The sequence below is a fragment of the Notechis scutatus genome, chromosome 15 (genome assembly GCF_049901735.1).
Source record: "Notechis scutatus isolate UNSWTSFEM ecotype Mainland chromosome 15, rNotScu1.2, whole genome shotgun sequence".
In the NCBI taxonomy this organism is placed as follows: domain Eukaryota; kingdom Metazoa; phylum Chordata; class Lepidosauria; order Squamata; family Elapidae; genus Notechis; species Notechis scutatus.
Genome location: NC_142023.1, coordinates 871,607 through 892,159, shown reverse-complemented (window position 1 = coordinate 892,159; position 20,553 = coordinate 871,607). Strand labels below are relative to the sequence as shown.

The 20,553-nt window shown below is 47.6% G+C and overlaps 1 protein-coding gene across 2 annotated transcripts in view; it reads right to left on the bottom strand.

The window, feature by feature from the left end:
* COL5A1 (collagen type V alpha 1 chain) overlaps positions 1-20,553 on the bottom strand; it is a 264,470-nt gene that overhangs the window by 206,264 nt on the left and 37,653 nt on the right. For both annotated transcript variants that reach the window (XM_087943851.1, XM_087943852.1), the window contains exons 2-3: positions 4,875-5,042; positions 1,208-1,421 (exon numbers count right to left, since the gene is read on the bottom strand). In XM_087943851.1, the coding sequence (XP_087799977.1) occupies positions 1,208-1,421; positions 4,875-5,042 (382 nt within the window). The remainder of the gene's footprint in view (positions 1-1,207; positions 1,422-4,874; positions 5,043-20,553) is intronic.

Here is a 20,553-nt window from a genome sequence, read left to right as displayed (position 1 = left end):
GATGGTGCACTGTTGACGTTACCTACTGGGGCCATGAAACATTTGCAAGAAAGCAACCAAGCTCAGAGAATATCAAGGATTGCACAGTTCAGCCCTGAGCTATAAACAGTCTCTTTCTATTGGTACCCAACTTATTAAGTTAAAATTATTAGAACACTTTTGAAGATTTCAGACTAAGCTCCGATGATAGGCTGACTCTGTAAAATCGCTTAGAAAGAGCTGTAAAGCACTGTGAAGCGGTATAGAAGTCTAAGTGCTATTGCTATTGTTTATCTGGGGCGTCGCACATGGTGTTTACCTGAATTCAGGATTTTGCATGCTGTGTGAATGCTTGTTCTGTGATTCAATGTTTTAATGATCGGCTCTTTCCCTCTTGGGGAGGGGGGTCCCATTGGGCCACTTTTGGAGACCGGTTTTTGGACCTTCAGCACAAGCTTCATTCCTGACCCAATCATCTTTCAAAGGATGTCATGCCCCTGTCAGAGTCCAATTCAGAGGTGGAGGCTAAGCAGCTGACAGGGAATGGGAGTGTGGCTCTGGTGGCTGTGGAAGAAACTGGGGAAGGGCAAAGTCCGGCTGGGCAGAGCAGGGAAGAGGTAGAACAAGGGAGAGGGAGTTCAGAGGAAGACCCAGGCCCACCCCTCTTCAACCATGCAGGGAGGAACGGGGAAGGGAGCAACATGAGTTGCGTGGCTTACGGGGGAGGAAAGGGCCCTGATTCCTTTCATTAGCTGCAGCTGGGAACACAGTGTTTAAAAAGGGAGGTTGCGCACAGCAACTCATTGGAAGCAAATTGTGAGTTATCTTTTATTGTCAAGGCTTGTCTGGGTTCCTGGGCGTCTTCCCAACTCTGTGTGTTTTGTTGGCCTTTGAAGTCTGCAATTCCTTCTCCTGCCCTGTCCAGTTAATTGCTGCAGCTTGTGGTTTGTGTTGGTTTTTATTTACAGTTTATATGTACTTTGTCTTCGGACTGAATTTCCTCCATTTAAAGACTGTTCTTGGGAGAGTTTTTTCTCCAGCCGAAGGTAACTGGACATTTGGGGCAAAGTTGGAGATAATAAATGAACTTTTCTTACTTATGTGACTGTGTTGCCTTTGTGCCATGCCCCAGGTCATCACAAAGGAGTCCTATTAAACACCCAAAGAAAGGAGACCTGGAATTCCCCCACCTGACCCTCAAACCCCCCGTTTCCTCCACGTCACTCACTTGCCATCCGAGAGGTTAATGCCGCGGAAAAGAGGGTAGTTCTCGGGCCCCGGCTTCTCCATGTGGTCCTCATACAGGAAAACCGGGGATCGCCCCAGCTCCACACCGACCTGCTGGATGCCTTGCTCATTGTAGATGGAAATCAAGAAAGCCTGGCCGCCCTTCTTGGCTTTCACCGTGGTCAGGATGGAGAAATCTTCGGGGAACGGAGTCTCTGGAAGCAGAAAAAGGAGCAGAGCAGAGAGTGGGGTCCATTTCTCTCCCAGAGGGAAACAGCAACTTTTGATCTGCAGCCACAATGGCAGAGTTGGGTTGAAGTCCAACTGAACGACAATATCAGGGCTCTGGTGGTTACCCCCATTTTAAATCATGAGTCTCTAGCCAGATTTCCAAAGCTTAAGAAAATTTATTAGGAGTAAACATGCTGGTGCTACTCTGAGCCGACTCTGAGGCACATCATTCACTATCACCCTTGACCCTGGTTTTCCCTCTACCCCCTCCACCTCCATACATGGGTGTATCGTAATTCATATTCTCCAATGGGACACATCCATAGCCAAGAGTCATCAATCGTGCTCGCCACTTAAGAATTTTTCGCAGCAGAAACTTCAATCGCCTAGAAACTATCTATGAAAACATTTATGGAATGCACTTTCGGTTTGCAAGCTGCCGCATTGCTCCTCCCTCCCTTTCTGTTGGCAACTCTAAAAGACCAGATAAATATTTTATGAGTTGACAGAGGAAGGCTTGCTTTGAGACTTTAGTCCTCAACTTATGACCATTTGTTTAACGGCAGTTAGAAGTTGCAATACTGCTGAAAAAAGGGACTTGCGACCAGTCCTTGCACTTCCACTTACAACCACGGCTGCATTCGTGCCGTCACATGATCCAAATTCAGGGGCTTAGCAACTGGCAGGCATTCAGGGTGCTTGCAGGGTCCGGGGTCTCGTGACCACCATTTGTGACCTCCCTAGCCAGCTTCTGACAAGCAAAGTCAACAGGGAAGCCGGATTAGCTGAATGGCCATGGCAAAAAGGCCGTAAAATTGGGGGTGACCCACTTAACTGCACCACTTAGTGATGGACGTTCTAGTCCCTATTGTGGTCATAATCTGAGGACTACTTGCATTAGTAGCCGTGGTGACGCAGTGGTGAGAATGCAGTATTGCAGACTAATTCTGCCCACTGCCAGAAGTTCAATCCTGACCGGCTCAAGGTTGACTCAACCTCCTACCCTTCTGAGGTCAGTAAAATGAGGACCCAGATTGTTGGGGGGGGGGCAAGAGGCTGACTCTGTAAACCACCTAGAGAGTGCCATGTAGCACTGTGAAGCGGTATACAAGTCTATTGCTGTAGCTAATTGGAGCTGTGGTGGCGCAGTGGTTACAATGCAGTATTGCAGGCTAATTCTGTTGACTGCCAGCAGTTTGATCCTGACTGGCTGAAGGTTGGCTCAGCCTTCCATCTTTCCGAGGTCAGTAAAAAGGACCCAGATTGTTGGGGGCAATAGGCTGACTCTGTAAACTGTTTAGAGAGGGGCTGTAAAGCATCGTGAAGCTGTATATAAGTCTAAGTGCTACTGCTATCTATCTCTATAACTGCCTGCCTGCCTGCCTGCCTGCCTGCCTGCCTGCCTGCCTGCCTGCATCCATCCATCCATCCATCCATCCATCCATCCATCCATCCATCCATCCATCCATCCATCCATCCATCCATCCATACATTCAACCCATATATCATCTATCTATCTATCTATCTATCTATCTATCTATCTATCTATCTATCTATCTATCTATCTATCTATCTATCTACTGTGGTGGCACCGTGGTTAGAATGCAGTATTGCAAGCTAATTCTGCCCACTGGCGTCAGTTCAATCCTGACCATCCTTCCGAGGTCAGTAAAATGAAGACCCAGATTGTTGGGGGGCAAGAGGCTGACTCTGTCAACCGCTTAGAGAGGGGTGCAAATCATTGTGAAGAAGCCTATAAGCCGAAGGGCTGTTGCTAGCGCTGGTATGATCGATGGGAAATGCTTCCATGTCCACCCAGACAGGCGCATACAGCACCTCTCCATGTGGACTTAGGATCCTTTAGGATCTCTGAGAAATCCGCCCCCTCCCCAGGAAGGGTGTGGGTCATAGCATTCCAGGTCAAACAGCTGGATGCTTTGCACCGCTGGCAGCATCGAGAGCAGCGACACACCAAGATCCTCAAACTACCAGCTGAGGGAAAGCAAACCTTGTAATTAGCTCCAACTACAGCCTGCCTTGGCTTGGGCCAGAGAGTCATTTGTGTAGCTACGTGTCACTGCCTCTTCCCCCTCCAGACCCTTTGACTGTCACATTCCCCAATCTGCCGTTCCTTTTCAAAATGCTCTGCAATTACCGCCGTTGTCTTTATCTCCATCCACTCATTCACTTGTTTGGGGCTAAGCTAACATCTAGTTACTTGCAGGAGGTGTGTTATTAAACAAAAGGGGTGGGAAGCCCAGCAAAGCCCAGGCTGCCTCTGAGGGGAGGATAGTTTCGCACACCCGTCCTTTTTCTGCCTGTCCACAACTTCCAGCCCCCTTTTCTTGGCCAAAGCCGAGCCTCAGATTAAGCCGAGAAAATGCCTGGCATCTTGGCCGTTGGATCAAAGCAACCTCCACATTCCTCAGCCTCTTGCCAAAGATCCAGACCCACCCCAAGCGAGGCGCTGCCCCAGCTGAAGAGAAGCGTGGCAGGGCCCCCGCTTTGTTCGGAAAGCCAGCATCTGCCTCGCCCGCCACGAGCCCAGCTGGGGGGGCCTCTGGGGGCCAAGCAGGGCTTGAGCTCACCTGGGCAAAGCAGGAGAGGAAAGAACGGGAGCACCAGGCTCCTTCCAGTGCCCCAGGCTGGCTGTCAGCAGGACACGGGCATCCTAAAGAGCCGCGGTGCCACAGTGGTTAGAGTGCAGCACTGCAAGCTACTTCTGACTGCAATTTGGCAGTTCGAATCTCAGCAGCCTCAAGGTTGACTCAGCCTTCCGTCCTTCTGAGGTGGGTGAAATGAGGATCCAGATGGTTGGGGGCAACAGGCTGACTCTATATAAAGCACTTAGAGAGGACTGGAAAGCACCGTGAAGTGGTATATAAGTCTAAGGGCTATTGCTATCTATCTCTATGTCTGTCTATCTGTCTATTGTCTATCTATCTATCTATCTATCTATCTATCTATCTATCTATCTATCTATCTATCTATCTATCTATCTATCTATCCATCCATCCATCCATCCATCCATCCATCCATCCATCCATCTATTGCTATTGCTATTGCTCTTCCTTTTCTCCTCCCTCCCTCCCTTTCCTTCCATGGTGCGCAGTGGTTAGAATGCAGCATTGCGGACTAAGCCTGCCCACAGCCAGGAGTTCGATCCTGACTGGCTCCAGGTTGACTCAGCCTTCCGTCCTTCCGAGGTGGGTAAAATGAGGACCCAGATTGTTGGGGGCAACAGGCTGACTCTGTAAACCGCTTAGAGGGGCTGGAAAGCACTGTGAAGTGATATATAAGTCTAAATGCTATTGCTGTCTGTCTGTCTATCATCTCTCTCTCTCTCCCTCCCATCTAACTATCTATCTATAACAACCCAGCCCAGAGAGCACCAAGGACCCTCACAGTTGCACCCTGAGCCACAAATATCCTCTTACCAGGGAAAAGCTGCTTGGTTGGGGCACTCAGCTGGGCATCCTTGGTCACGCGATAGGCCACATCCGCTCCTTTGGAAGACCGCCTGCTGGTGCAGAAGCCTGTCGTTTTTGAGATGCCGTCGGGTAAATTATGGAAATCTAATACCTTCAATAGGTCTGCAGGCTCAGCTGAAAGAGAGGGAGAGAAGCCAACATCAGGACTACAGATTCCCAAGGGTGAAAGAAATCCTTGAAATCATTTGGCCCAACCCGCTGCTTAGCACCTCCAATAGATGATGACTCAGCCTCTCCTTGAGGGAGAAAACACCATTTCATGTGGCAGCCTGTTCCCCTAGCTGTACATTTTGGCAGCCAGTCTGAAAGTCCTTCCTTTAGGTTTAATCCACCACACGGCCCAATATTAACCAGAAACACCAATGTGGCTTTACTTCAAAGGAAGTGTGATGACCCGGGGCATGGCACAAAGGCAACACAGTCAGATAATCAATAGGAGTCCCTTTATTAGCTCCAACTTTGCCCCCAAGGTCCTGGTTACCCTCTGGCTGGAGAAAAATTCTCCCAGGAACAGCCTTTGGCTGTAGAGAATCAAGTCCAAAATGTGGTCAACAAAAACTGTAACTATAAGTCCAATCAAGGCAAGATGAGGTAATTAGTTTGGCAGGGCAGGAGTAAGAATTCCAGATGTGAAGGCACAGCAATAACTCAACACGGTTGGGAAAAAGCCAGGAACACAGATAAGCAAAGTCAACACAAGATAAACTCACGTTTACTCCCAGCAGCTGCTGCACTCAGCATGCATCTCTTTTAAACTCTCATTCCCAGCTGTGGCTAATGAAGGGAATCAGGGCCCTTTCCTCCCCCATAAGCCACACAACCCACGTTGCTCCCTGTTTCTCCCTGTGTGCCCTAGGATGAAGAGGCAGCAGGCCTGTGTCTTCCTCTGAACCCCCTTCTCCCTTGTTCTACCTCTTCCCTGCTCTGCCCAGCCGGACTTTGCCCTTCCCCAGTTTCCTCCAAGCCAACAGAGCCACACTCCCACTCCCTGTCAGCTGTTCATCTTCCTCCTCAGATTCAGACACAGACAGGGACATGACAGGGAGGGAGGGAAGGAAGGAAGGAAGGAAGGAAGGAAGGAAGGAATGAAGATGGATCCATTTCAAAGAGAAGCATCCTTTGCAGGTCAGCCAATATAATGAACAGGCCCTTGGAGCTTCAGGGGACGGGACAGGACTGGCCTGATGCCAAGCACAGCAACATGGGCCTGGGTCTACACTACATACACAGCTCCCCAAAGCCAACCAGGGTTACAACTAACCAAGCTGGCTCCTCATGTGGCCTGATCCAGCCTGCTAGGGAAAAGGCCGTCCGAAAGCTGTGAGTCCCATCATGCTCCCCGTGGTTGAGTTGTGAGTGCCCCCAGATGCTTGGCCCAGAATATCTGTATTTGCAGTATGATTTGTTTATTTAGTTTATAGGGCTGCCCATCTTATCGTAGCAACTCCAAATGGCTACCAACATATAAAAACGCAGACAAAAATGACATCAAAATATTAGAAAATATATGAAAGCAGCTGAAAGTTGTTCAGAGTTTTGCAGCAACAATTCAGCACCAGAAAAGTAAACACAGATAGCTGATGCTTCATTTAACGTCTTTATAAACATATTAAGTAAATTTTACAATACCAGTTGTAGATTTCTCCAACATGGAGCAAACTCAAACAGAAGCAGACATGTTAACTCAACTTCAGCAGACAAGCAAGCAAGTTAGTTTCTCTTTCACTTTAGAGCTTAATATAGAGCCACTCCTAGGCTGCTTCTAGTTTCAGTTTCTAAACAGTCCTCATTGGCTGACTTAGTTGCTATGCCTATTCATTGGCTGACCTTGTTACCATGCTCTGTTCCAGTTCATGAATATACTCTGACAAAAGTCAATCCTAATTTGACAATAAATTCAAAACATGAGTTACGGGCTCCTAGCAGTCAACTGACTTCCACCTTGATCGAGTCAGCCTGCGTCCAAGCTACCTGTATTCTCCAGGGGGCCCTTGGACAAATCAAAGCCAACAACCCTCCTGATTTTTATTTCCCACAGAGACCCCTGAGTGTTTCAAACAAATTTTTACCAGCCTTCCCATCTCCTCTGACCCCCTCCTATCATGAAGCTACTCTCCCACCTCTGACCATCTGTACTGCCTTCTTCCGCATCCAACCAGAACTCAGATAGATAAATGCACCAATATACCTGAATTAACTGGATTCCCTTCCCTTCCCTTCACTTTTCACTTCACCTCCACCTCCACCTGCACCTCCACTTCACCATCACCTTCACCTTTACTTTATTGTCACTGCACCTCGTACAATGAAATTAAATGCCATATTCAGTGTACATTGTAACTATAAAAATAAAACAAAAGCACGCATCCTTCACGTTCAATGCAATTGAATTGAAAACCCCTGTTATTGCATTAATATGGCACTACACCCATGATGGCGAACCTATGGCAGGTGTGCCACAGGTGGCATGCAGAGCCATTTATGCTGGCACGTGAGCCGCAGGCAAACTTACCTCACTGCGCATGCGCGCACCTCACAGCTGATTTTTGGCTGGTTTGAGGCCTTTTTCGTCCTCCCAGAGGCTTGAGGAAGGCCTCTGCAGGCTTTGCAGGACGAATAATAGGCCTGTTTCATCACTTCCTGTATTTCCGGAATTACTGGAAGTGATGAAATGGGTCTATTATTTGACAAAAAAGGCCTCAAACCAGCCGAAAATCAGGTGTGAGATCAAGTGTGAGGGGGCAGTGTGAAGGGGGATTGCTCATGCATGTGCAGGGGATGTGTGGGGGGCATGCATTGCCTTCTGGGTGCTGGCACGCGCACAATTTTTGGCACAGGAGCCCAAAAGGGTTAGCCACCACTGCACTATACAGTAGAATTCAATAGAGTTACTGCCCTGGGATAGAAGCTGTTTTTCAGCCTGTTTGTCCTTGTTTTGATTATAATCCTGTACCTTGTATAGTTCACAAAAAAGGGTGTCCAGGATGAGATGGATCTTTAAGAAAGTTTTGAACTTTCTTAATACAATACAACCAGTGAATAGCTTGCCTCCAGAAATTGTAGTCACTCCACCACTGGAAGTTTTTAAGAAGAGACTAAACAGTCACTTATCTGAAATAGTATATGGTCTCCTGCTTGAGGAGGGGGCTGGACTAGAAGACCTCCAAGGTCCCTTCCAGATTCGATTCGATTTGATTCCCTATTTCTATTTCTATTCTACTCTCCTCTGTTCTACTCTCCTCTATTATTCTACTCTACTCTAATACGTGAGATGGGTTCTGTCCAGGGGTGGGATGCTGCCAGCATAACAACCAGTTTGGTTCCTCACCTGCTATGTTACTTCAGGGGAGTAACACAGCTGAGGAGCAGCAATCCGCTCATCTGTGCGGATCAGCTGGGACGATAAAGGTGAGCACAGCACAGCCGTGGGCGAGCGTGCCCACGTGATTGTCGGAGCGGACCAGTTCACTCCCAGCTGATCTTCGGAGCTAGGGCTTCACCCAAACCACTCCGAACCAGCAGAATCCCAGCCCTGGCTAAGTCCTGACGCTGAGAATTCTTCTGGCCCTATTCTGGCCTCTCAAAGTTGTTGGCATTGGCTCCGTCTTTCTGCTCCCAGTTTTGCTTTTCTCCAACTCCCAACCTGGATGCTGTCCACACTTCCTTGCGGCTGGCAGGGATGTAATGGGCCAATCCACTCTGACCAGTTACCCAGCAGGAAGGACAGCCTGCTTTCCCAGCCTTCTCCCAGGATGAAGCAGGAGCCTTGCTGCAGAAATAAAGAAAGAAGAGCTCAAATGAAGCCCGGCCTTCTCAAAAGAGGCTTTATTTCTCCCAGCTGCTCTACAGGGGCTGCTTGTCTCTGGGTGACCTAAAGAAAGTTCTTCACCTTGACTGTTGTGGCTTGTCAGCAAGGCAACCTGAGAGCTCCGAGGGGGAAGAGGGAATGGGGGAGAGAGAGGGGGACTGAGCTGTCCATCAGCCCTCAGATGGAGAGTCAACAGCCCACAGTTCCAGAGGTGGCTGATGAGGAAGAGGAGGAACAGCTGGGTCTAGTGCTTGACACACGGATGCGCAGAAGACAGAGGAGAGGAGAGCAGTGAAAATCCATGGGCCGGTCCTTGGGATGGAAGAGCCACCGCTGCTAGCGAAACACCCACTAGCTCTGGGGATAAAAGGCAGGGGGTGGAGAGGAATAGATGTGGCAGACAACTATTCATGTCCTGGCCGGACGGACTTGTTAGTCTGCATTGAGAGAATTTTTTTTTATTTTTTTTTGGTCAGGGCTGCTGTTGCTCCTAATAAAGGAATCATTAACTACAGGGGGTTTGTCGTGTTTGGGGAGCTGGGTCAGAACATTTGACGAGGTACACAGGGGGTAGGACCTATGCTGCCCAACCAGACAGAGGTGGGATTCAAAAATTCCCACCACTGGTTCTGTGGGCGTGGCGTGTTGGGCATGATTGCAGGGGTGGGATTGTGGGATCGCACGCATGCCAAATGTGCGCTTTGCGCATGCATTAAAACAGCAAAGACTAAGCTACTGCGCCTCCCAGCTGTTTAGCACAGCAATCCGCTCTGGCGCACCAAACAGCTGAGAGGTTAAAAAGGACCCAGGAGCAGGGGCAGGCGGGCAGGTGGGCCCAACTGCAGAGCATCAGAGAGGCCCAGAGCAAACCGGTTCTCTGCCAGCTGATCTTTGGCACTACCGATACACCAGAACCTGGCCCGACCGGTAGAATACCACCACTGCTGCCGGAGCTTCCCACCCAGCCTCCCGCTCTAAGGCCTTCCTCCTTCCTTTGGCCCTGCTCTGCCCAGGGCGAAGCCCCAGAGCATAGAGAGGAGAGGGTCGCCTGGGTGCAGAGACCAAGGTGAGAGCTCGTCTAAGCAGCCTGGCAAGAGAGTCAGGAAGACGCTTCGGGGACTGGAACCAACCAGAGAGCCTCCGCTTCCTCTCCAGCAGGTCCTTCTCCTCCCATAAAACAGCTGGACAAGGGAGTGATGGGGGCAGTCAGGAATGTCTGCATGAATGATGTGAGGACTTGAGGGGAGGGGGAGCAGTTCTTGCAGACACTGGGATCTTGAATGGCAACTTGTTCTGACCCAAGCCTCGTTCAAAGCAAACAAACTCCAAACAGAGATAAAAGCAAAACCTTTTTAATGCTTCTCTGTGAATTCCGTTCATTCATAATAAAAACACTATTAAAAACGAATTGTCCCAGATAAGAACAAGCCTTGCCAAGGTTGTGCAAGGCGGCCAAGAACACTAGATTTAATGGCAAGGAAATAATCAAAACCAACAGTCTCCAAACACAAACCAGGATAGTCCAAACTTCCACAAGACTTGAAGTGCAAGAACTTCTCTGCTTCCTGCCAAGAATCCCACTTCTGAGGGCTGGCTTTTATGCCTTAAGGGAGGGACCATCACCTTGCAGCCTTACTCCCGAGTCTCCCGTGCTGCTGAGCTGCTCTTTCCTTCGAGCAGCCCTGCGCACACATGCACTGGGCACAGGCTCCTCGGGGGCCTCTTCCTCACTGCTGCCAGCCTCCACCATCTCCGAAGGCAGCACTCCACTCCCTGATGGTCCTGGCCCCATCCCTGCATCACACGCAGGCCCCTCACCTGAGTCCTCACTCTCCGAGACCTCAGCCATCCGCACCTGCTGCCGGTGAACCACAACACAACCCATGAATAATTTCCCCCAAAAGAAGGTGGCTGAGGATGGAAAAGAGGCTCCCAGGAAGGAAAAAGGCAGCTTGGCTGGAAAGATGTGGAGGAAAGCTTCCAATTGAGAGCCCGTTGAGTGTACTTTCTGACACCCTTAGTTTACAAAGCATCCGACATTTATTTGGAGTCCACTCTGCGGAATTGTAACAGTTAATCAGAAAATAAATGAATGCCCTTCGCTAGTAAGGCCACACTTGGAATGGTATTCCATCTAGTTCTGGTCACCGTGAAACACAATAGATGTTGCGACTCTGGAAAGGGTGCAGAGAAGAGCAAAGGAGACGATTAGGAGACAGGAAGCTAAAACATATGAAGAAGGTCAGGAACTGAATAGTCTAGTCAGGAGTCGCTTCAGAATTCTGAGCTGAATAGGTCTAGTCTAACCAAGAAAAGAACTGAGGGTGACAAGATAGCAGCCTCCCAATATTTGAAGGGCTAGAGGAGAAGAGGCGGGTCAACCTCTTCTCCAAAACACCTGAGGGCAGGACAAGAAGTAACAGGTGGATGATCACTAAAGAGAGGTCTAACCTAGAATTAAGGAGAAACTTCCTAACACTGAGAACAATCGATCAGTGCAATAGCTTGCTTCTGGAAGTTGTGGCTGCTTCATCATTGAGGTTTTTAAGAAGAGACTGGACAACCATTTATCTAGAATAGTGTAGGGTGGGGTGTCAAACTCAAGGCCCACGGGTAGGATCCAGCCCGCAGGGTGCTTAAATCTGGCCCATGGGGCAGCCTTGGAAATGGCAGAGGACCCACGATGCCTCTGCATCGTCCAAGCCAAAAACAGGGCCTGGAGTGGCTGTGCATGGCCCCCTCCCCGGGCTCCGTTTTTGCTGGCAGAGGGCTAGCAAAACAAATGAAAAGCAAAACAAAATGGAGAACTGTTTCCCCTTTTGCCTTTGAGCATCCAAGAAGGGACAGGAAAGGAGAAAGGGAAGGAGAAAGGAAGGAGAAAGAAAAAGGGAAGATGGGAAGAGAGAAAGGAAGGAAACAGAAGGAAAGAGGAGAAGGAAGAAGAAAGGAAAAGGAAGAGGGAAGGAAAAAGAAGAAAAGGAAAGAAAGAAGGAAGGAAGGAGGGAGGGAAGGAAGGAAGGAAGGAAGGAAGGAAGGAAGGAAGGAAGGAAGGAAGGAAGGAAGGAAGGAAGGAAGGAAGGAAGGAAGGAAGGAAGGAAGAAGGAGATGAGATTGAGAGAGATGAAGGAAGGAAGGAGATTAGATTGAGAGAGAGGAAGGAAGGAGATAAGATAGAGAGGAAGGAAGGAAGGAAGGAAGGAAGGAAGGAAGGAAGGAAGGAAGGAAGGAAAGTCCTGTCTTAGCACTTGGCCACCAGCAGACACAAGGCTCATCTGGAGGACAAGGGTTTGGCACTCTCCCTGGTCTCTCCTTGCTCCTCTGGATCCCCTCCAGCCTCACCCGGGCCACCACAGGTGCTCCCAACACGAGTGATGGCAAGCTGGCCACGCCCCCCGCCGCCCCCTCCCCAGGGTCAAACACAACCCTGATGAGGCCCTCAATGAAATTGAGTTTGACACCCCTGGTATAGGGTCTACCGCTTGAGCAGGAGGTGGGCTAGAAGACCTCCAATGTCCCTCCAACCCTGTTATTCCACGTTCTTCTAAACTGCAAGGGAAATGCTAGGAACCGGTAACAGAGCTTGATCTGTCCTTCCGAGACAGGAAGGGAGAGCTAAAAAGGCAGCCAATTTTATTTTAACTTTCATTAACAAAAGGCATTTTGACTTCTGCCCCATGGGAGGGGACTATTACTTTGCAAGGAGTGTCTCCTAAAAGGTACAACAGCTTCGCCATTAAATCCGGTTTCTAGCAGACCAGAAACATGTCCTGGAGGGATGCAGCCATTTTGTTTTAAACAACTGGCAAAGAGGAAGAGGTACCTACTTCCAACTACATTATCCCTCCCATAAGATTTGGAAAGCACTCAAGGCTGAGATTTCAAAAAGGATAATTAAGAACAAAGTACAAAGGATGCATTAAAGCGCCTCCCCTCAACTGAAAAGGACATTCATGGAGCCATTTCAAAAATGTGCAAGATATCATCAGGCGAGTTCTTGGCAGGTAAAAGGCCCAGATTCAGTACCTTCCCTGCCATGGGATGCTCCCTCCGGCAGGAGGCCCTCCACCGCAATGGCCAAAGGAGAAAAGCGGCTGGGTTGCGGCCAAAACGTTGCTGAAGTCTTTATTTTATTTATTGATTTGATTTGATTTGTCAAACACAAGATAATAGGAATAAGAACAAGCATAAGTAAGAATACAGGAAATAGGTACAAATAAATGGGGACAATAGGACAGGGACGGTAGGCACGATGGTGCACTTATGCGCACCCCTTACAGGCCTCCCAGGAATGGGGTGAAGTCAGTAGAGGATAGTTTGAGGTTAAAGTTTTGGGGGTTAGAGGATGTAACTACAGAGTCAGGAAGTGCATTCCAGGCATTGACCACTCTGTGGCTGAAGTCGTACTTTCTGCAATCAAGTTTGGAGCGGTTAACATTGAGTTTGTATCTGTTGTGTGCTCTTGCATTGTTGCGTTTTAAGCTGAAACGCAATTGACTGGTAGGACGTTGTAGCAGATAATTTTGTGTACTATCTTGCAAGCAAGCAGCGCTGAGAAGCCCAAGGGGTTTTCCTTGAGACCCTCAAAATATTTTCTTCCAGGGCTGCAGTGCCCCAAAGGCCAAGCCCTTTTCTGGAAGAGATGGCCAAGGAAGACTATCCTGAACACAGGACAGTGAGGGGAAGGGCTGGCCTCCACAGTTCGGTTCTCCCTCCCACTAAGCATCCCCTGATGGTGGGAAAAACAGCCACTCATTATTCTTGGGGTGCGGGGGGAGAGACTGGAAAGGAGGGGAGTTTTGGCAGATGGCTGAAGCAGCAGGCTTAAAACCTTGCTTTCTTTTGGTACCAATAGTTTGAGTGAGCACGAATTGTGCGGTGGCCTAGAGGTGGAACTCTCACCTCACAATCAGGAGGCTGTGAGTTCGATCCTAGGTAGAGGCAGATATTTCTCTCTCTGGGCACAATGAGAATGTATATGCTGAACAAAACTCCGTATTGGCAACAGGAAAGGCATCCAGCCAGTAAAACACTCTGGTAGCTCCATTCAGTTGCCCAGACTCCACACAAGGGATTATGGGTTTCTTAAAAGATGATGATGACGATGATGGTGATGACACAAATACGTATGAATACCAAAATATCCCTCCCAGAATCCTCCTCAATATGCAGGAGCATAATTACCTGCAATGGGCTGTGTGTGTGTGTGTGTCTGTCTTGTCTGTGTCTGTCTTCAAGAGGCAAGGACTCCCGAACTTCCGGGTGCCAGTATAACTTGCATGAGCGTTCACACTGGGCTGCTTCTGTCTTCCACGTATGCAAGAAGATCCTAACTAGGCCATAAAGCCAAAGCAGCCATGGATTTTCACAGCCAGAGGGGCAATGACAGAAATATAATTTGGCTAATTAACAGCTGTAACAAACTTGGAGGAAATCCAAGTGTACTGGGAGGCATTCTGTTTGAAGTGGCTCACGCACGTGCCTCTCCCACGCCTGATCAAAAAGCACACGTCCTTTCGTCCGATGTGGGCACACCCTCTTCCCCCCTGGGTCACCGACAAAGGGGGAGGCGTAACCTGAGAACTGAAACAAACCACGTCTCCTTTGAGGGGTTGGATTTACATACACACACACACACAAACTGTGGAGGCCTCGACAGGAGAGACTCGGAGAACAGCCACAGATACGCCCAGGTGCAAAGCCTGCAAACGATCTACGGCACTTCTCAGAGGGTCCATCCGGACCTCCCAGGGTGGTCAGCAATTCAAGGGGAGGGTCACCATATATTTTTTTTTATAAAAAAAGCTGGCTTACTTTTCACAAGGAGAGGAGGGCCGCTGGCGTGTTTTGCCTGTAGAAACCTCAGTGGACCATTGGTGGGATCCTACCAGCATCACAACCGGTTTGGGGAGTGTGCGCATGCACACCAAAAGTGAGCTGCACACCCGTGTGCGCTACCAGGTCCGGCAAGCATTTACCTTCTCCAGCTGACGAGCAGCACTCAGCTGTGCCACGCAAAAAGCAGCTGAGGAGGGAAACGCATAGGATAAAGGGCAGCCTAGAGCCCGGGCAGGCGGGTGGGCCAAACAGGCAGCCAGACAGTCGTCACAGCGCACTGATTCGGTGTCAGCTGCTCTTTGGTCCTATAGAACCAGGCTAAACTGGCAGCATCCCACCCCTGCCTGCACAACACTTCAGAACGGCCCTGAGTCGCTTTCTGTGAGATGGACAGCTACATAGACTTGGTAAAAAAATAAAATAAGTATCACTTAATTATTACGCTTCAATCCCAATATAAAAACACTAAGTTTTCTTCCTGGGGGGAAATCAGGCAATTCATGTACTATTTCAAGGGAGTCAAATTCCCAGCAAGTTAGAGAAGCCCAAAGCAGCCAAAGACATCCGAGATCTTTGTTTGAGGAGCAACCTGGGGGCTGTGACTGCCAGGCACATCTCAAGTGCATCAAGACCAGGCCACACCCAGCCACAGGCTCCCTGCTTGCAACTTCAATCCATGGAAACCCTTCTGCCTTCTGCCCTCTGGACAAAAGAGGAAGCCAGCACCTTCTCTCAGCATTTGCTCAGTCACCTCCATTCCCAGGTCTGCCAACTCTGCCTGTTCTGACCCAAACCTGGTTCCAGTAAACACGAGACATAGGTACCAGCACAACCTTTTCATGTTTCATTCATGAATCCTGCTTCTTCACAGATCAAAGGCTGCTTCCAACTAATTAGCTCCGATAAGAAAGAGCCTTGCCAAGTTTTTGCAAGGCTGCCAAGAACACCAGATAAAGTTCCTAAACAGTAAATCAAAGAGTCTCCAAACACCAACTCAAGATATTCTAACATCCACCAGGGTCAAGTATCAAACTTCTTTGCCTCCTGCAAAGAACTGCAGTTTCTCAGCTGGGTTTTATTTTCTCAGGGAGGGGCCGTTACCTTGCAGCCTTACTCCCGAGTCGCCCATGCTCCTGCAGCTGCCCTTTCCTTCAAGCAGCCCTGCTCACACACGCACTGGGCACAGGCTCCTCGGGGGCCTCTTCCTCACTGCTGCCAGCCTCCACCATCTCCGAAGGCAGCACTCCACTCCCTGATGGTCCTGGCCCCATCCCTGCATCACACGCAGGCCCCTCACCTGAGTCCTCGCTCTCCAAGACCTCAGCTGTCCACACCTGTTGCCGGCGAACCACAACACTGCTTGTCTCTCGGCACTTGCTCCCCTGACCACCCCTGGTGACATTTTCTGCACCTTTTGCAACTTGTATGAAATATTCTCTGGTGGGCGCAGTGTCAGAATTGCCTGATGGCGACAGCCAATGAATGCAGAGTATTCATTGGAGTGGAAGTTGGTTGACAATGTTAGTGGCAATCTTCTATCCAGCCCACCATTCACTTTCCAAGAATGTAAATAAATACCCATTTCTAAACTAAAAAGAGGGGCAGAATCACCCCCGCTACGTGTGCTGCATTCACAACCGATGCTGGAGCAGGACTTGCCAAATTCTTTGCATTACTGAAATACAAATAATTCCCAAAACTGGGAAATGCAGGGAGCCTGAAGTTCAGTGCTCCTCTGTTTCTTGGCTGAGGGAGCCAGCATTGTCCGAAGACATTTTCCATGGTCATGGTATATCATGGCTATATACCAAAGGTGCACAGAATGCTGTTCCCTTCCTTGTATCCTCATGATTTATATTGACTGTTTCCTAGTATGATTTGATTGCTTGTACCCTATGACTATCATTAAGTGTTGTACCTGATGATTCTTGACTCTTGACGAATGTATCTTTTCTTTTATGTGCACTGAGAGTATTTGCACCAAGACAAATTTCTTGTGTGTCCCAACCACACTTGGCCAATAAAGAATTCTATTCTATTCTATTGTATTCTATTCTGTTCTGTTCTATTCCTACCAAAAGGGTCCCTATTAATCTACTCACATTTGCATGATTTCGAACTGCAAGGTGGGCAGGAGCTGGAGCAAGGAACAGGAGCTCACCCCATTGCGCAGCACTCAGATTTCAAACCTGGTCTGTCAGTTTTGTAGCTGACAAGCTCAGTATCTTCAACCACTGAGCCATCACTTGTGTGTGTGTGTGTGTTTGTGTGTGTGTATCATTATCATAATCATTTTAGCCATTTGCAGAATGAAGACTTCTTCCGCTTATTTCCAACCTATTCAGTCCTGAGTTTATATATATACGTATACACACACACACACACACACACACACACACACACACACACATATTGCCTTACAATGAGATGGGCGGCAAACAAATTTAATAAATAAAATTTTTTTTAAAAAAAAACAGGCACAGACTCCAGATGGAGTCGCTTCAACGCATCAGGCTCAGCTAACATGGATTAGTCACTTTTAAGTTCAATGTGCTGTCAGAATCCAGGAATTATCTTAGCATGCTCTGGTAATAAGGCTACTATTTTAAGATATGACATAAATGCAACAATTAGTTATGTTAATTCAAGTGTAGGATTTAGCATATTGTATAAACACAGCCCAAATGTTGCTTAGCGGAAATACTGCTTATGAATACTTTATTAATTTATTTGATTCTTTTTGTTCGTTTTTATTGTTTTTTATTTTTATTTTATTATTATTATTAATATGGTTTTTACATTGTGTAAACGGCCTCAAGTCACCATGGGCAAATAGGCGGCAATATAAATTGAATAAATAAATAAAAATAAAATATGTCCTTTGAGAAGCAGTGTGCCCTCACTATGTAAATATTCCACACAACCCTTATATGTTTGGGAACATTGCTTTTAAAAATGGATGCTTCCCCGTAAATATGCATCTCAAATGTCCATAGAAACAAATGCAAGCCTTTTCTTTTCTTTTTAAATTGTAATGGTGGTGATGGAAGAGATGGTTGGATCCACCTGAAACAGACACGGGTGGAAACTCAGTCACTGCCAGATTACCTGGCCAGAGCCAAGGGGAACACTTGGTTTTCTACCTAAAAGAAAAGGTTGCTTGCAAATTAAAACTGAGCCATTGGCCAGCGCAGAAGTGGGAGGCTCCCATTTTAAAGGTGGCACATTAACAAAAGAATCTGTATTGTGTGCTGGCACTCAGTTCTCACCCAGAAGTCCTGCCAAGTCTTCCTCCAGAGTCGAATCTTTTTTGATATGGTTAAAGTCAGCCAAAATCAGCTCATCTAACCCAAGAAAAGTGAAAAATGCAGAAGCTGCACAATTTCTTCCCCAGCCCACTTCAAATTTCTGCTTTCCTCCCCAAACGCTCCTTTTCCTCTGCACTGGAGAACCAGCTATTTCCACAAAGATCCCTGAAGTTTCTGTTTGTGGAACCGTTGGTTTCAAGGCCTTTTTCAGGGAGCTAACACAGGCTGCATGACATTAGCTGAGGGTGGTAGCAGAGGCAGTTTCTGCCTTTGAGAACTGGAAACAAAGCAGGAACTTCAGAAGAAGGCAGCCAGAGGCAAGAGGCAGGGCCGAGCCACTGGCAAATCGAGCAGCTGCTTCTGCATGACAAGCTAACCTTGGATGCCACAAACTTTCTTTGTTGGCTTGGAGTACTGCACATTTGCCTATTTGGCCATTCTGGGGTTGGTTCAAGCACAGAACATGGATTCATTCAGGATCCAGGGTGAGCATCCCTGGGGCACTTTCTTTGAGTGTGAAGTGACCAACAGGTGGAAGCGAAAGGGAGGACAGCTTCTCCTCCGCAGAGGAAACGTCCTGCTTTGCAACTCCAAAATGGACGCTAGAAGAGAGGACTCCCTCAGGGAAAGGTCAGGTTGCAGGGATGTCTCCTCAGGATTTTCTGGGGAAATGTGGAAGTGGTCATCCAATGCCTGTTTCCAGGATATTGGTTTTACTTCCATTGTCTATTGCCCTGTGTTACAAAAATGATTTCCAAGGTATTGATGTCAAGCTGATTGGCCTATAGTTTCCTGGAGGTCAGGAAATTCCTCCTTATTTCCAGGTTGAATTTCTCCTTGTTCAGTTTCCATCCATTGTTCCTTGTCTGGCCCTCGGGGGCTTTGGAGAATAGCTTGACCCTCCCCCTCCTCTCTGGGGCAGCCCCTCAAATATTGGAAGGCTGCTCTCCTGTCTCCCCTGGTCCTTCTCTTCCCTAGAATAGCCAGGCCCAGTTCCTGCAACTGTTCATCGTATGTTTGAGCCTCCAGTCCCCTCATAGTTGATCTTCTCTGCCCTCTTTCCAGAGTCTCAGCATCTTTTTTATATTGTGGTGACCAAAACTGGATGCAGGACTCTAGGTGTGGCCTTACTAAGGCTTTATAGAGTGGTATCAGTACTTCACTTGATCTTGATTGTATCCCTCTGTTAATGCAGCTTAAGGTTGCATTGGCTTTTTTGGCTGCCACCACACACTCTTAGCTCATATTTAGCTGGTTGTCCACTAAGAATCCAAGATCCCTATCACAGTTACTGCTATTAAGCCTTAAGATTTATAACCATAGATGCAAAGTAAAAACTGCCACCTACTGGCTGAATATTTCTGTAGTTGTTGCAATGGAAAATACATTCTAACATGTATTCCAGCAAGTGGCTCCAAAATTACATCTGCTGGCTTCTGGGATGTAAACCATCTCTTATTATTTCCTTGCCTATTTTAAGTTGTATATCTATTCTATCTACCCCAGTGCTATATATACAAGCATACAAACACACACACACATACACCTGCTATTTCCTTTTTCTTTGTACATTAGTTTGTATTTAATGCTTGATTTTGAAATCAAACATTAGGTCTTTACTACCAGAGCTGCCCAATCAATATGGAAGATTGATTCTTTCTGCTCAAAATAATTGTCTCATATCTTTACGGTTGCCATCCATATTTTATCTCTTCATTACTATAGGATTTTTTTAAAAAAAAAACAACCTCAAAATATATAGTTAAGGGTGCATTTTCTTCATACAGACTCAGCTGTGTGGCCCTTTGATACGGTTGAACTCTCAAGAGTTCTATCAAATATCAGAGACAGTTGCAGGAGGACAAAATTTGGCAAATGGAGTCCTTTTGGCTGCATATTAGCAGACCATTTCATATGCATAGTCCCATAAAACTGAATTCTTGAGAATTCCTGCTGTCCAACAGTCACAAGTCAAGCGTGAGCTGTCTAGAGGACAATATATAAGGTAGTGAAGCTTACTGGTCTTGGTCAAATCAACCAACTTTTTCACCCACATACTGTGTTCTTGTTGTTACAGTACTATGGCAAAGCCACCATGAAAATCGCAACCAGCCCAGAAGGTGGATGTGACAAAATGTTTGCTCTACAGATGAAGCCACTGGAAGGTCTACTCAAAATAATCAGCCTTCCTCACTGGCAAGAGAGGCTGAAGCCTTCAAATGGTTGTGGCCATCTGCAGCCCCCTCCCCCCCCAAATTATTTATCCTATTTATTTCTCTTACAATACATCAAACTGAAAGGTTACTGCCCAAAGCAGAGGAGAGCCGGGGAATCCACAGAACGGGCCAAAAGTCAAAATGGCAGCCTGGTTGTGACACAAAAACTCTTCAATGTGCATCAGAGGGTGGAGCTTCAACTATGCAGTTGCACCCACCATCTGGCCATGGAGGGAAGCAAGCAGTGGGGTACCCCAAGGTGCTGCCTTAGTCTAATACTTGTCAATCAATCTATGTATATAAAAGCGAATTACCACTCATGAATCATCACAAAATCTCCAGAACCGTAAAGCCTACAAACTTGAAATTTGGCACGTCTGTTCCTCTTGGCTTCTAGGGGCTCACTTAGAAAGGATTTTTGGAAATGACTATCAGAGCATTAGTATTTTGTATATTAT